Source organism: Chelmon rostratus, chromosome 14 (assembly GCF_017976325.1).
Source record: "Chelmon rostratus isolate fCheRos1 chromosome 14, fCheRos1.pri, whole genome shotgun sequence".
Classification (NCBI taxonomy): Eukaryota; Metazoa; Chordata; class Actinopteri; order Chaetodontiformes; family Chaetodontidae; genus Chelmon; species Chelmon rostratus.
Window position 1 is genome coordinate 25,781,584 of NC_055671.1, and position 17,279 is coordinate 25,798,862.

At 43.3% G+C, this 17,279-nt stretch overlaps 1 protein-coding gene across 1 annotated transcript; it reads right to left on the reverse strand.

Moving 5' to 3' along the window:
• Nucleotides 1-267: 267 nt before the first annotated feature.
• On the reverse strand, nucleotides 268-16,065 carry pou2f3 (POU class 2 homeobox 3). The gene is made up of 13 exons (XM_041952470.1): nucleotides 15,938-16,065; nucleotides 15,584-15,640; nucleotides 10,695-10,723; nucleotides 9,214-9,315; nucleotides 8,361-8,466; nucleotides 7,365-7,453; nucleotides 6,749-6,925; nucleotides 6,316-6,457; nucleotides 4,284-4,417; nucleotides 3,332-3,496; nucleotides 2,582-2,624; nucleotides 2,274-2,388; nucleotides 268-1,985 (listed from the first exon to the last, which is right to left on the reverse strand). The coding sequence occupies exons 2-13, from the start codon at nucleotides 15,630-15,632 to the stop codon at nucleotides 1,943-1,945; spliced, it is 1,194 nt and encodes a 397-aa protein (XP_041808404.1). The 5' UTR covers nucleotides 15,633-15,640; nucleotides 15,938-16,065; the 3' UTR covers nucleotides 268-1,942.
• Between the last annotated feature and the right edge of the window lie 1,214 nt (nucleotides 16,066-17,279).

Genomic DNA, 17,279 nt, shown 5'->3' on the forward strand with positions numbered 1-17,279 from the left:
AGCCCCAGTTTACTCACCAGCACGAGCCTGACTTCAGTTTATTCTGAGTCACCGGCCGGATGTGTTTAACACTCATCACAGCATCGGATGTGTGGCTAAAAGAGTCAAACTAATTCTAACTCATTCACTGTCCTGTTAGAGACTAAAGAGTTCAGCTGCTGCAGGAAACGACTGAGTGAAACTATAAAGACTCAAGTTTCCAGCAGGAACCAGCAGGGTCGAGAAATTAAAAAGCATTCAGAGACATTATATTTTCAAGTCTTTTTCTTTACCCAGATGATCTTTGCAGGTAAAAGCAGAGACGACAGGAAGTACTCTCGACAAGGAGTATTTCCAGAAATCCAGGACAAAATCAGCAACAATCAAAGTTTAAGTTAAGAAAAACACAGTTTTAAAAAAACAAAAGCTAACCTGCTTCATCAGGATCAGATTTGAGTGACAGCTGTCATCACATTTTCATTCAAGTGAACTCTGATTGGTGCACTGAAATCTGTGACATCACCTTCTTTCAGCTGAGCCCCGCCCACATGAAACCAGCAAGAATGAAAAGACAAAAAACACAAAATCTACAAAGATACAGAAATCAGAACAGAACAGGACACGGTGCGTTCAGGGCCTCTGACGTGTGTTCGAATTACACTTTCTAAGAGTTTGGGTCTTATTTTGGTAGTTTTAACCATCATTTCTATCAGAAGCCACATTTCCTCCATTGGAACGTTCTGCAGGGTCCACGCTTGTAGAGCTTTCCAGAAATGCAGGAACGCTGGGGGTGGGGCTTACTGCATGGATTATTTCTGATTGGTCGAGTACTTGCAGCATTTTGTTTCCAACCACCAGTTTGGCTGATCAACGCAGAAACACAAACAAGAACGAGCTGGAGGAACCTTCCAGTTCCTTAAGAATTTGTTTTCTGGGACTGAACGTTCTGGTTACTTTGGGTGGAAACGTGACTTCTGATGATAACGTTTTTTTAATTGCTGAGATGTGGGAACATACAGCAGCATCGCTGTGAAGAAGTCAGACAGGTTGTTAACAAACGATCGGCACAGTTCAAGTTATTTTAGAAGAGAAATGAAAGGCGGACGGTGAAATTATTGACCAAGTTATCGGTTGTAAACGTCCATTCCAGTTTACACAGGCGTGGTCGACCTGCTGTGCGGCCATGTTTATTATTTATTTACCACCAAATAAAGTGAGTTTTTTTACAATCTGTCCAATCGTGTTGCCCCGTAGGTCTTTGTTGTTGTGATGTCACCATGTTCCCAGCTGTCAGCGGTTAAGTGTTATGTCATAACAGACAGAAATGATGGTCAAAACTGCAATAATGGTAATAATAATAATAACATGTTTTAATAAAACGGATATATCCTCTAAAGAACCAAAGTAACCAGGTGAAAAGCTGCTCTGCTCACGAACACGATGTTCAGGATGAGTTTATTTGCACCAGTTCTGTGAAAGCCTTGTTTTGAATTCACAACACAACGTTAACTTTAATATGAAGACGAAAACATTTTAGAACAAGAACATGTGAGATGACTGCAGCTCAGTGGAAAGCAGGAGCTGCTCGGTTTAGTGACGCCGGACCTGAATCCTTCAACATTCAAACAGGTTACTGGAGTCTTGAAGTCATAAATATTCCCACCGGTGTGAATGAGCCCTGTCGTGTGTGTTTCTGTGTGTTCTTCATGTGTGCAGCTGAGCAGAGTAAAGAGTCACATGAACACTAATCGGGCAGCTGGAGGCTGTGGAGAGTGTGTGTGAACAGCGCTGTGCTGTGTTTGCAGTCCTCTGCTTCTGCTGCTGGTTTGTCTTATGGGTCCGTCTAAGGTTTGGACTGTAGGTGAAACCCCGTTTACAACAGGGACGAGTGTTACTGTGGCGCATCTTCAGCATATATTCTTCTCAAACAAAACAATCTTCAAAATGGCACAGTTCATATTTCTCAGTGGTGATATGCAGCAGGGTTCCATGTGCGGTACCACGACCTGAAAGAGCAGCACAGGATTATTCATCCAGACACGCCAAACTTCACCCAGCAGCTCAGTTTCAATGGTAAAAGGAATAATCTGGTGTTTTGGGAATGTGCTTATTAGAAGGATATCACTTTCATAGCTGTCAAGTTTTGTCTGGTCTGTTTTTGTTCTGGTCTGTGTTTGTTCTGGAATCTTTTTGTTCTGGTCTGTGTTTGTTCTGGTATCTTTTTCTTTAGGATTTTTTTGTCTGGTCTGTTGTTCTGGTATCTTTAACAGGGTGTTTGTCTGAATGCTTCTCACCCTGGTGCGCTGTAGGAAGCTGGGTTGACCTGAGACGTTAAAGAGGCGGAGACGGCGGACAGACTGTTGGGAGAAGCTTCACGGCTGACGCTGTTTGGGGAGGAATTGGATGAAACTGCAGAGAAAAGGTCAACACATTACTTTATATACACACATGCACAAACTCACATTCATGGATCACACATAGAGCTGATCATGTGATTAATGTGCAAATCAACTCTGGACAGTAAGACAACATGAAAATGTCCAGTGATCAGGTTCCAATCAGAGGCTCATTATCAATAGCTGATGTAGGAAACAGAACTTGCCTCCGCCTGAAGCCAGAGGGCTGTAGGACCTGGATGTGGAGGCCTGAAACAGTGTGAAAATAAGGACAATGTCAACTTCACACCAGGACTGAAAAATATATTTACTTTATAACCAATAAATTCCTTATTCAGCAGCACCACAGTACAGCTCAACGTGTCCTTAATCACTTTTTTCATGAACCTGAGGACTAATGGAGATGATTTTGAATAGAGATAAACACCTAACCACTGGGCCTTCTGGGAAATGCAGTTTATTTAGCTGCACATCGTTCTACTCCTCGACACAGTCATCTGCTTATCTTATCATCAGGAAACGGCTTGACTGACTCCATCCAAAGTCCAGAAACATACCAAACAACACCTCTGAAGTTCACTAATGAACCTGTTTTCTGTCTGTTGTTCAACACAAACAGAGATTTAAAAGGCAGTTTGTGGGTTTAGCAGGAGTTTGGTGCCCTAACTGTTGTCCCAGAGAGGTTTGCAGGTTTATCGAATGCTTAGAGAGAATAAAATCCAAACCTCACAGATCACATCTGGGAGAACAGGCACAATGAGAGGTACCATGGCAACCAAGAAATGACTTTTTAATTAGTGAGATTTAGAGCTGTTGGTAGACGTGTTCAAACAGAGTTAGGCTAACTGTTTCCCCCCTAACTCCAGGCTTCATGCTAATCTAGGCTAACCACACCCTGACCTGAAACAACAATCATGCATGTTGGAGGTGAGACACTGAGGTTTTAGACAGCTAACCATTCTGGAGTTGTAGCTGTGTGATTTGACCGATAAACTGGCCACCGGGCAGTAGATCCTCTTCTCCTTCTGACGCCGATTGCAGAACCAAACTCGAACCACCTCCTTCTCCATGGACAGCTGCTCTGAGATCAGGGTTATCTCCTCCGAGTTGGGTTTGGGGTTCTGAAAACCAAACATGTTCATGATTTCGTCATGACAGCAGGAGACGACTTCAGGATGATAACATCTGATGGACGTCCTGCAGCTTAAACTTAAAATAAAATCTATGGTCTATTATATATTAAAGGATAGATGAAAAATCAGAAGCATTTATATCATATATATGCATCTATACAATAAGTACAACATGAAATTTTCCTGATGATTGCGCCCCCAGTGGCTGTAGCAGCTCCATGCTAGCTGCGCTGTATTTAGGCACAGCTGAGCGTTGAATGAAAAGCTAATGTCAGCATGCTAGCACGTTTACAATAACAAGGTCAAAATGCAGATTAGCAGGCGGCATTTACCATAGTCGTCATCTTAATTTAGCATGTTAGCATGCTAACATTTGCTGATTAGCACTTAACACAAAATGCAGCTGAGGCTGATGGGAAAGTCATTAATTGGGCAGGTATTTGATCTTAAAAACACAGTAATTAACAGATCCCGGTATCCTGAGATGAGTCCAGGACGCTCTCACTTTTATACAAACACTTTAGAAATCTATAAATTGTCATTTCAGAATTTGAAAGATGCTACAATCAAATTCAAATTCTCCATGTAGTAGCTTTAATTATTATTCGTTTTATTACCGTCACAAACATATAAACTTATGTCTGTATCACGTGTTGCAGACTCCAGCTCCATCACATTTTTAATGTAAACCAGCTTTTCTTTGATTCCCTAAGTGTCACAGCAGAAGAGACTCACGATAAAAACTCATTAAATGTTGACTCGGCCTTGAACTCACATCGAGGAAACGTTTCTCCAGCGTCAGCTTGATGTTCGTCTCAATGCTAGTCCTCTTTTTCCGTTTGCGTCCGTAGCCCTCGGTCAGCGGTGGCAGGGAGGTGGGGTTGCTCATTGAGTCAGACGGTGAATTCTCTGATGGAACAACAAACATGACGTGAACGTTCAGCAGCAAGAAGATCACATCAGTCACGGTTGGAATCAGATGTTGTGCTGCAAAATTGGCACTAAACACATTTTTTGTTGTGGCTTCAGCTCAGATATTAATACAGAGCTGTTTTCCATCAGCTCCGTTAATCTGACACTGCAGGTCCAGGTCTCGAGTCTTGTTTGGGCTCGCTGTTGTATGCGGATCACTGGTTGATGCCTCCATCCTCCGTTTAATGAACTGTGCTCTCAGATGTGATTACTTGACTGTTATGTCTCGTCAGATTTGTTAATGTGTTTTGTTCACGAGCATCATGTCTTGCACTTCCTGTTTTATTGTGAAACCTAACTCTCCTCTCGTTTCAGGCCCTTGACTTCCCGGTGTGTTTCCTGCCTGTCTGATTGTCTGCCCCGCCCTAATTGTCTCCACCTGTTCATTGTTACCTCGTGTATATATAGTCCGCGTCTCCCTTTGTCCTGTGCCAGATTGTCTCGTGCCATGTCCTGTACTTGCCTTGCTTTCATGATCCCAGTCTCCTGATACCCTTGTAAGTCTTGTCATTAGAGTAGTGTTATATCTTTTGTTTGTACTTTGTTACCAGCCTTAGTGCCAAGTTTTGCCTTAAGCCTTTTGTTTGTTACTTCTCCTCCTAGTTTTTTGTGCCATAGTTAGTTTGTTATTTTCTTGTCTTTATTATCCTTAGCGCCTTTTGTTGTACTTTGATTTCTTGCCAAATTTATTTGTGTTACATCCTGAGCTATTCTTATTTTGAAAATCTCGCTGCTGTGTGGATGTGTCTGCATCCTTGAGTCCAGAAACCTTGTGCCTCCGGGCTCGTCATTGACCTTTTCACAGTGAACATTTTGACGTGTCACAGCAGGAAAAGCACAGCTGTAACATCAATAATGACTGTTTCAGTTGTGCTAACATGTTCTGGTCCTGCTGTAACAAGTTGAACTGTGTGATGTGAAACAGCTGTGTTGACTCACTGAACACATTTACATTTTGACTGATGATAAGAATGATGGACGAGACCATAAAAGTAACATCAAGCTGTAAAAAACTACCAATGCTTTTAAAGAGGTTTTATGAAACCTACATAATGAATGTAGACTTCCCAGAATACACCTGAACTGTACCTGAGTCATAATATGATAATATGCAAATAAATGACATTTTTCGGGGGGGAAGCAGCATTAATATTGATTAAAGGTGCCAAACATGAAGCTCAGTGGTGATATTCAGTGCAGGTCAGTTTGGTGGCCAGAGTTCACGCTCTGTTTTATCTTGTAGTTATTATTGAAACGTTAAAACAGAAGCAGGATCAACTTTTCAGCAAATATGATTATAAGAAGATTATAAGAAGTCACTTCTCCCAGCACATAGCCACCCCCGAATGTATCATTACATTTCTGTATGTACAGATTATACAAACATGTTCCTTAGTGAGCTTTAGATGTGCTGTAAGTGTTTTTTTAACATTTGGAAAGAGCCAAGCTAGCTGTTTCCCTTTGTTTCCAGTCTTTGTGCTAAGCTAAGCCAACTATGTCTTGGCTGCAGCTTCACCTTAACAGATAGTGCAGGAAATTGATTTATTACATTTACAATAATTGCTGCCGCTACCACACGTTTCTGAGCTAATGCTAACTATTGTAGCAGGTAAGACAGGTGGTGATACAGAACTGTGATACACGGGTATCATTTTAAAGCTGATGATGTAATCCTAATCAATAATAATCACTGATAATTCTAAAAACCAATAAGATGTAAGGTTTATTTTGGGGGATTTCAATATCAGTTATATAAAATATCTTAATGGAATGATTCTGGCTGCCTCCTCAGCAGCTCAGTAGTAAAAACCGAACGTGACGTCGCTGTGTCGTACCTGCATCACTCAGCCATTTCTCCAGCAGAGGTTTGAGCTTGCACATGTTCTTGAAGCTGAGGTTCAGAGCCTCGAAGCGAGAGATCGTGGTCTGACTGAAATCATTCCCGTACAGCTTTCCCATCGCAAGACCCACATCTCCCTGTGGTGGAACACACACACACACACACACACACACATGAATTCCATCACCCTCTCAAGCTAAAGGAAGCAACAAAATATTCAGTCAGTCTGACAAAGACCTCCCAGCCTCAGTCTTCTTCTGATACCAGAAACGAGAAATCTTTGTTGTGAAAGTCTGATGAAGACAACAATCTTCAAAAACGGACACTTTCTGAAGGAAAGCAGGCTGTGACATCATCAGACAGAACGTTTAGAAACGAGGTTTTCAGGCCTGTGAAGGAGAACATGAAGGCTCACGTCTCCTGATTACCTGAGTGAAGCCCAGTTTGATGCGTCTTTGTTTGAACGCTTTGGCAAACTGTTCCAGTTCTTCCAGGTCACTGGGTTCTTCTTGTGGTGGTACCGACATGTGTTTGGGCATCTGCAGGTGGGACATGTCCATGTGGTTCTCCATCGATGGTCCTGCCAGACCAGAGCGACTCATAGCCTGGACCGGACAAACACAAGCAAAGCCAAACAGGTTTCACAGTCCTGCAGCCCAACGAGAACTTTAGTGTATCTGCATTTCCTTTGGCTCTCTGCTGGTCTCCAGAGGTTCTGGTCTATGACTGTGGTGGTAACTTCAGTGTGTGCACAGTTCTAGTCTTTGGTTTGTTGGCTCAGGGTCTATGGTCACTGTTTGCATAGCTGCTGTGGTACAGCTCTGGCTCTTCTGTGCAGAGGTTAGTTATTAGCGCTCTTCACTGTACAGGTGTGCAGTGCTTTAATTAGCTCCTGAACTGACCTGCAGTCAGTTTAACTGTCTGTATTCATGTGATCAGTTGTTCATACAAAACTATCGATTAGAGCTGCTTCAAACAGCACGTGACACATTCGGCAACGTGGTGTTGATGCATTGATGCTGACAGGAAGTGGTCTGGACTTACCTGTGGGGTCAGAGCCAGTCCAGGTTGGTGCTGAAGCAGACTAGTTTGACTCTGACCAGGAAGGGACAGCAGGTTCTGCTGCAGAAGTGCTGCAGAGGAAACCAGTAGGTTTTCATCAGTTATCTGAAATTCAAGCTGCTGCTGCTGCTGCTGCTGGTCCAGCAGATCCAGCAGATCCAGCACGTGTTCTTCCCCAAAAAACACAAGTTGCCCTTTTTACATAAAAACATGTCAGTTAGTGAACTTCAGAGGAGACAAACTGTTCTTCATCAATAAATACTTCCAACGATTGACTGCACCCTCCTGTTGGTCTACAACATGTTTTTAATCTGTGGACAGAAACGGACTAGCTGTGTCCCCCCTGCTTACAGGCTTGATGCTAAGCTAGGCTAACCAGCTCTTGTTTAATGCACAGACATGTGATATAAGATAAGATAAGATAAGATAAGATAAGATAAGATAAAACTTTAATCATCCCCAGCCGGGGAGATTTGGGCATTACAGCAGCATGTGATAGCAGTGGGAAGAAAAAAATAGCAGCAGGTAGAGAACATAAAAAAAAAATAATACAAAGTAAAAAGTAAACTATATAAGTATATAAGTAAACACATATCGACTTTCTCATCTAACTCTTGGAATGAAAGAAAATAAATTTGCTTTTTCAAGAAGGTGGACTATCAAAGCTATGCTGACGATATATATTAATACTCTAACTGCGACTGGATAAGAGATATCACCTCACCCTAAATCACCACGTGTCATGTTCAAATAACATAAACCATGTTGATTAGCGGCATGTGGCGTTTTTTACCTCTGTTTTGCTAAGCTATGCTAAGCTAAGCTAAGCGGCTGCTGTCAGTATATTTGTTCTGCAGACGTCGATACTGAACATACGCAGAGACTGGATCTTCTCATTTAACGCTCTCAAAACGTCAGACTCCCTCCATCACTACTGAAGGCTGAGTTACTGTGTGAAGCAGGTGGAGGTGTTCAGACCTTGGTGGCTGGTGGGGCTCTGGGAGAGCAGGAAGGGGGACGGAGACGGCAGGTGGGACGGGGGCATCAGAACCAGCTGCTGCATGGTGTGCAGAGAGGTGAGCTCCTGCAGCAAAGCACAAAACACTGCATCAGTCGAGACTCACCTGTAAATGCAGACCAATAGAGACTTCCACAGCCTTTACTCCATTACTTTACCTGACAGCTAGTATAGTTACTGTTCGATCAGCATCCAAAAATCTACAGGTTTCACACCTCAAAGCATCAAATATATATGACCCATGTTTCCTCGATAAAAGACGCATCATGAGCGACTTTACCTTTAATTGATGAGTGGATGCTTTTTGTGTTTCAGTGGTGCAAAGTAACTAAGTGAGTAACTAAGTACATTTATTGTTTGTGTAATTTGTGTAATTTAATGTCTCGTCAGCAGCGTGTGAACCAGTCACAGCCGTCCACTGAGTGCTGGAGGACGAACTTAGATCTGTCACTGGAGAGAAAGAAGCAAAACTGCTGTAAAAGAAAACTTCATCACAAGTAAAAGTTCTGCACGCTGTATGCAATGGCCCCGGGAATGTTATTTTATCATATGTTATATTACTGGATAATTATTCAGGCAGAGAGTGTATGCAGTGTTTTACTGTTGACACGTTGAAGGGCGTTAACCTGCTTAAACCACGATCGCTTGCCAAAGAAGAGACATTTAGCATCGATGGTACATATTTAATCTACTATATTTAACTGAAATGACGTTTTTTACAAGCCTTGACTCAGTTTCCCTCAGACGCCTGAGGGCCTGACTAATACCTGGAATAATCGTTACCGCCCCACCAAACGTTGCTGTGTGCCTTACCCCACTCAGCTGAGCTCCGGGCATGGGCGGGGTCTGTGTCAGGTGACATGTCTTCAGCGTGGAGCCCGAATGAGGTAAGTCGAGGATATCCTCCGTCTTTATCTACGACAGCAAAACCAAACTGTATGAACTCGTCTGAGCAGATTAAACAGTGGGGAGGTTCAGTTCTGTTGGGGGCAACGCTGGGATCTCAGGGGCGAACGCTGCATGTTTACCTGTGCATCTTACCTGTGTGTGACAAAGTGTGTGTGCTGTGTGCAGACACACACACAGACTGGTGTATACTCGCTCCAGGACCAGTTTGGTCACTAAACATGATACAGAGAGTGATAGGCTCTCTCCCTCCCCTTGGGCAAGCCAGTATGCAAACTACCCCTCCCCCTCACACACCACCCCTAACCCCTGAGAGCCATGCCACTTCCTGAAAACACTGAAATAAATGTCCTCCCGTGCCAAAAAGAATGTTTGAGGAAGAATCCAAATAGCTGCAAACTGTTTGAGGACTTTGCGGAGACGCGGCAGGCTTGTTGACATGTGCGTGGAGAGCAGGTAGTTTATCCTCAGGATGTTAGCCGTCGAAAAGGCAGTTGAGCCTCGTGTCCTGGGTAAAGGTTCAGAACCATGCGCATGGCTCCAGGATGTTTATATTCCCACGAGCTTCGTTATAAAGTCAAGATACAGAAAGTCTTGTGATAAGCTGATTCTTCTTTTTATCACAGAATGAATCCTGCTAACAAGTGACTGTGAATCCAAAGCCTGATACGTGTTCTTCCTCTGCACCATACACCTCCACTGAAGTCCAGAAACCACTAAAGACACATGACTGAGTCACAGTGCTGCAGGGACATGTCCCTTCACTACGATGACATGTCCACGCTCAGTGTCCAGCTGTTTCAGGACGTCACTAAGTGTGACTGAAACAGGAACATCACTTTACTTTGAAGGGTCACCAGTCAAAAAGGACCACACGTTTATCCTTCCGCTGCTGAAAATAGTCCCTGACAAATGCACTTCATCCCCCTGTTTGATTAACGTTTGGTAAAAACTCCAGTGACCAGCTGTTTAAAGAAAATTCCTGAGACTTTTTAAAAATATTATAATATCAGTGAGCAGTTTTTAAAGATTTCTCTTCGGCTGGAATCGATGGGCTGAGCGCCACAGAGCGACGGGATGTCACAGAGTGTTGACAGATGGACTCAAACATTGTTGGTTTTGGTCTTTTCATAAGAAAAACAAAAATACAGGACGCCAGATTTTTTACTGCTGGGTCTTTTTTTATGTTTCTGTCTGACATTTACCGCCCGTTACCGTTATTTAAATGTCTTCAATAAAAGCCACACAGCTGATCAGGAGGGACGGTGCAGCAACACGAGTATACGTTACTTAATATTTGAAATGATTTTGATCCACATTAATCCTTGAAAGACACCATGAGAGCGTGCACATGTTAAACTGAACACTGGAAGTCATCAAGAACTCACCTGTCGATTGAAGTCGATCCCGTTTTGCTCTAAAAGTCAGAAGAGAGAAAGATTTTTAAAATGTGGCTCTGATGACGTTGAACTTCTTCAAAGTGACAAATTAAATCATATAAAGATCAATTAAGTCTGTTAGCATTCAGCGTTAGCCACATGTGCACAGGTGAGACGACAGTTCAGAGCTCATTTCATGTTTCACCACTAAATCTTCCTGGTTTTACAGCTGCAGTGACATCAAACTTTACCTCAACTTAAAACTGACCGTTTTTAAATAGGTTTGATTTATTCATGACTGCACGAAACATGCACCAAAGTTAAATTATTGAAGGACAAGTCACAGCAGAAAAAATCACATCAATACACTTAAATACAACAAAAACACGTTAAAGTGTATTAATATCTTCTAATAAACAAACTCCAAGCTGACTTGGGTTTTGATTTTTGTTAGTTTCATATTTAGACATGAGGAAATACAATAAAAACAAATAACTGAAAAGGTGAATTAAACAAAAAAACAGGTGAGACTGTAAATCATGCGCTGATATGGAAAGGTGCTTCATTTGAGCTGCACAGACGAGTAGTGGGAATAAATGTACAGTGAGTCCATGTATGCCCACAGCTCTGCTCAGGTGTGTGCAGGTGTGTTTACTGACTGTTCACACACAACAAGTCTTTTCAAGAAGTTCAGTTTTCCTCCTGAAGTTTCCATCGTTCAGCGTTCAGAGAGCGACGAGGACGGAGGCGGCTGAGAGACGAGCAGATCAAAGGTGTGCTGGATAAGCTCCATCATTTGAATGTCAAATGGGGCCTTTGGGACTGTGTGTGTGTGTGTGTGTGTGTGTGCGCGCGCACGGTGCGTGTGTGCGTGAGAAAGCGAGAGAGGCTGCTGGAGACACACAATGCAAATATACCTATAAACCCCCTCCACACACACACACACACACACTCACTCCCTGAACCCCCCTCCCCCAAAACATCTCACTAAGTCACTGCCCCCCCTCCACCCCCCCAGCACAACCAGCTTCACGGCCAAACTTCCAGTATGGAAATGACCGAGCCATGCAAATCAGCTCTGAGTGCAGGAAGCCAGTGTTACAGCTCTGTCTGCACACACACACACACACACATACACACACACGCACACACACACACACACACACACAGGTTGCAGACAAAAAAATGATTTAAAAAATTCTACGTTTCAGACATATTTTGCCGTCTCTTCGTCCTGACTGACAGGCTGAACATCAGTTCCTACAAACTGAACTGGGAACAGCTGGAGTGATCTGGTCCCTCTGGCACATTAATCTGTTTGACTTCAGTTAGTCTTCAGGCCTGAATACTTTATTCCTGCACTGTAAAGTCAGCGAGGACGCCGAATAACGACAGGACGCACTATCACACCAACTGTCCAACATGTTTCTTCAAGCTTCATTTCGTCCTTCTGTCCAGATGTGACGTGTTTGTAGCAGAACAAGAAATCTCAGGACGTTTTCTACGAACAACAAGAGGTAGAAGAGCGTCACGACAGGACGCCTGATGGTATTCTGTATTTCCTTATTGTCAGCAAATCCAATGAAAAGACCAAAACCAGCGACCGTCTCTCGCTGCTGTCTCACTTCCTGTCTGTGGCTCTCAGCCTCGCGTCCTCTGAAGACGAATCTTTGAAAATCAAAATGAAATATGTTGCTTTTTGCATCTGTTGGGGACTATTTTCATCTGAGGATGAATACACATTAATCCAGCAGTAGATGACATCCGGTTAGGCAGCAGGACGGACTCAGAATAAACTACAGCGTTCATTGTAATACGGGAACAGGTCAGTGATGTGTTTTTAATCGTCTGTGGACAACAGTGGAGAAGAAGAAGAGGAGACGGTGGACGGACACACAGACAACACTTAATACTGAGAAATAATCTTAATATCTGTGATGAACAATCAGAACAGAATCAGACCAACTCTAACCCGTCTTCTCAATGCTAGTCCTAAAACGAATCTGTGAACCCATCGGCAGGTTTTGGCCACTGGGGCTAACGGCTAATGTTTCGGGCTTCGTGTTTGCTCGCAGCCGGCAGAGATCGAGATGACGGACATCTGACTTCCTCTTCTGTCATAGTTTACAGTCCGATTAGCGACTTGACTTTCAAACAACAGCTCTTCAATTCACCTCCGATGCCAAAATCCTGTCCCTCGCCTCCACGTTGCGTATTCATATGCAGATATCTGTTTAAAGAGATTACCCTAAACCCTGACCTCATAGTGAAAACTGCATCTGACAGGCGGTCTGGTCTGGAGGTCTGTGTTCAGCAGCACAGACAGGACTGAATGGTCACAGAAACATTACAGGAATATTATAGAAACACTACAGGCAGCAGTGTGTCTATATGATCCTCTCACCCTCCACGACTACATGTTGCTACCTGTCACTCTGATCATCAAGGTGATTCTGCTCTACAGAGAGTTTAAGCTACAACACAGAGCAGAAGTGACTATTTATAGTTCAGAGAATATTATAGATCCAAGATGAATCTGACAGAAGGTCGATTCGTGGCTTCATGTAGCACTGGGTCCATATTCAGACCGTTTTTTTTTTGCTATGTTTTTTCCAACTGTCATTACCTGCTGCTGTAATACACACCTTTTTTTACCCAGCTGGGGATTAATAATAATCTTATTTTATCTTATCTTATCTTAAATCCGCCTGTTCCTTCAGCACCACGGAGAGCTCACGGATTCATCAATACACAGTTAGACTGATGATATTTATGGTCGAGTCAGAATCAAACCTCAGTCTGATAGAGGATCAATGAGTCCGACAGACTGGACTAACATATCCAACTAATCAGGAGCTCTGTCTGAACTCTCTGCTGTGGGGATCCACCCTCATCCCATTGATCAGATCACCTTCTGATCCCGAAGCGTCTGCGAACACCCCCTCAGTTGATTGATCACAGTAGCTGTAGCTCATAGCTGTAGCTAGCAGCGCTGCAGTGAATCCTGCCTGAACGAAGGTTTTGGTGTTCTGCGTCTGTTCAAACTGTTTTAGAGCAGCTGATGTCGGGTCGTTTTGGAGGCTGCAGTTTCTGGTGTGTTGAACTTCATCGTCTTTATTCTCAAGCTAACAAAAGGTGCACAAACAATTCAGAAGGCTGCGCCAAAACATGCAAATTCAAAAATGTGAACTCGGTGACGGATTTTTACGATGATGTGAAGCGACAGATGAATGTTAGTGTGTATTTCTGACTGAAATCCCACAAAGGGACGCTGGCAACAGATTTGTAACAATAAAAACATTTTGAGAGAAATAAGAAAAAGGAAGTGTTGAACAGAAATTTAAAAAAATGACTAATGACTGAGTAGGTGAACAAGCTGAAAAAGTCAAAGTGACTGAAAGCCTGAGCTGGATGTGCTAACAAACATTATTATTACTTTCCATAACTATAAATAAAGTGTTTTTGTCTCCTAAATTGAAGCAGACGTGAGTCTCTGCTGACGTTTGTCACCCACCATCACCCCGACCGCCAACGACCAGCGTGTGGTTCCCTGAAAGCAACATTTCCACTGAACCAAAGCAGGAATTTCCTTTAAGATGTGAAGATGGTTTCCAGCAGACCAAGCTGCGCAGAGCGAGCAGATCCTGTAAACACCTGCTGCAGACTCTTCAGCAGTCGAAGGGTTAAAGGATTACTTCACCCTCATGACAGAAGCAACTCGTTCTCTCTCGTATCTCTCGAATCTCTCCACGCAGATCGTTCTGGTTTTGTTTGTTTAGGTCTGGCTCTGAGATTTCTGCCTCCACAGCAGCACGGTGGGGGTGAATGGAGTTTATTATATGGCGCTTTCAGCACTGAAACCTTTACAAAATTAAACTGTTTTAGAGAAAACAGGAAAAGTGAGTTCTGTGGATTCGCTTCATGTTGCCGGACACACACACACACGTTGCTGTTCATTGGTTTAATGTCATTTTTAAATGCTGGAGCTCCACAGACTAAACTGCATTCGCCTCCATTGTTCTGGTGTGCAGGCAGAAATCTCAGATATCTGAAAACCGCCTGCACAGAGATGCTACAGACGCTCCCTCTCCTCGCTCACATCGAGCCATGACACGACCGATGGCAAACGAAAGTTAACAAAAAGCAGCGGTGGCTCGTCTGGCCGCTCAGCACTTCCATGAAACAGAGCCGTTCACTTCTCTCTCGCTGCCATTGTCTAAAGAAAAGTTCCACTTTTTCTGTTGCTGGTTCCTGGTTTTGTTTTGTGGCTGGTTGGCGTTCTCAGCCCCCCGGGCAGCGAGCTTTTCTCAGCAAACAGCCTCAGGTGCATCCTGGTGCAGCAACCAACTGCCACAATGTCCACACACACACACACACACACACACAGCTCCCTATGAAACTGGAGCAGGCTAAAATGTTTAGCTTTTATTTGCAGCACCATCAGGCGTCAGGGGGAGCAGCGTGAGCGACACTTTGCTCCTGTGATTAATAACAGCAGCAGCAGCTGCAGCTCCATCCAGCTTCACGTCATGCAGCACATTTTAAACAGCGATCTTTTCTAAAAACCTGATGTACTCAACTAAGATCGCTGCACGGTGATCAAACCTGGAGCCAAAAAGTCACGAGTACGAACATTTAGACGCTAAACAGCAGAATCCAAAATGTTCTGAAGATATTCGACCTGAGTCTGAATCCTCCAGACAACACCATCTTCATTTCATGGTTTTTCTGCAGGTCTTCTGCACATTAAAACACATGCAAGCCTTCCATAATAAACTCCTCACACTGACGTAAAGAAAGAATGTGAATCATATCAGAGAATGTGAAGAGAAGAAACAGAGCAGAACACTTTCCTGACTCTGAGTGCTGACATGATGAAGAAGGTGAAACATCCTTACCTGCCTGTTCAGCTTGAGCCTCCGACTGCTCCACCAGGTCTGCGCTCATCTTAATATCTGCAATGATAAATATAGCTGATTTTCCTACAGGATCATAACTTTAGCCGGGACAATGAAGCACTCAGGCCACCCAGGAAAATGATCTTGAGTTTATTCTAATGCACCCTCCCCTCCACACACCGCACAAACTGTGCGCTCTGCTGTGTAATATTCATAAGCGAGGCAGAAATTCCCATAAAGCCAATCGAAGTCGCCTCCGTGTGAAGTCACCACACATCACATAAGCTCTTGAATGTCCTGAAAGAATGAAGATATTAAAAAGTCAGACGAGCAGGTCCAGGAGGGGCGACTCACCTCACGCTCACTCCACAGACGAACACTTTGTGCCGCTCCAGCTGCCGTCCGACTCCCCGATTATTCACAATGAAACTCGTATTGGGATAAAAAGTTTTGGAAATCCACGGCTGCTCATCAGCATTTTCCTAAGTGGAGGAACGTTCACCTCTGCAGTACACCCCGCGCTGCCTGATAGGCTGATTTGCATATGCCTCAGTGCGTCCTATCCAGCTTCAGACTGTTTGCATAAAACAACAATGGGGTTACTGCAAATTACAGCGTGTGTGTGTGTGTGTGTGTGTGTGTGTCCATACAGAGAGGCTGAATGGAGTCATCCTCAGAGTACTTTGGCTGACATGATGATGTATTATTTCCACCTGAAGCGGCTCAGTGTGTGTTAGTGGCTGATTTTTCGTCGAAATCATGAAATAATAAGCTCAAAGTTAATTTACACGTCAAAATTTGGGCTTGTACTGTTTCAGCATTTTGACAAAATGAAGCAACACTTTGACCGTTCTCATAAATCCATCCTAAAAAGTCCACGTTTCTTCTTTTCTTGGCATTAACGGGCTTCCATAAAGGTGAAGTAGAGGAAAAACCTTCGTGACAGACGTCCATGAATCCTCTGAACGTGCTGACAAACAAACATCTGTACTAAAACTATAAAAATATAGATTTTTCCAAATCTGCTGTTGTTCTGCAGGAACATCAGCGGTGGAACGTAATCAGGTACATTTACCTTAGAGATACTTTACTGGAATATTTCCATTCTATGATACTTTATACTTCTGCTCCACCAGGTATCCTGAGGCAATATTCTGCTTTTTACTCCACTGCATTTATTTCACAGTTGAAGTTAATTATCATACTGCAGTACACACTGGGTGAGATGCAGAGAATAAAAGTAGAAATACTGAGTATTAAATACTCTGTTGCAAGTATTCCTGCATTCAAAGGTTTAGTGAAGTGTAGAAGTACAGTTGAGAGTTAATTAAAGGCTCCTTTCTGTGGTTGGATGAAGATTAATCACATGATGTGTCAGACGTCTTCACTGTGGGAGCTTTCAGGTTTATCTTCAGTCACAGTAACACGTATGAAACACGGTGACATCAGCTCTCTGCAGCCACGACTGCACGTGTGAAGGTTTATCATTCGGACATTTTATTTTCTCCGGCTGCTCATTTTAACTCTGTGAAAAGTGTTGTTGTCACTTCATGCAGGTTTATATTCAGAACGGCGTCGCTTACAGAACAAATGACTTCACGTTGTTCGTCTGAATTTGTAACTTTGCCTCGATGATCTCGACGTACGATTAGTTTCAGATCAACTCTGAACAAAGAACTGAAGAGACTCTTTGATG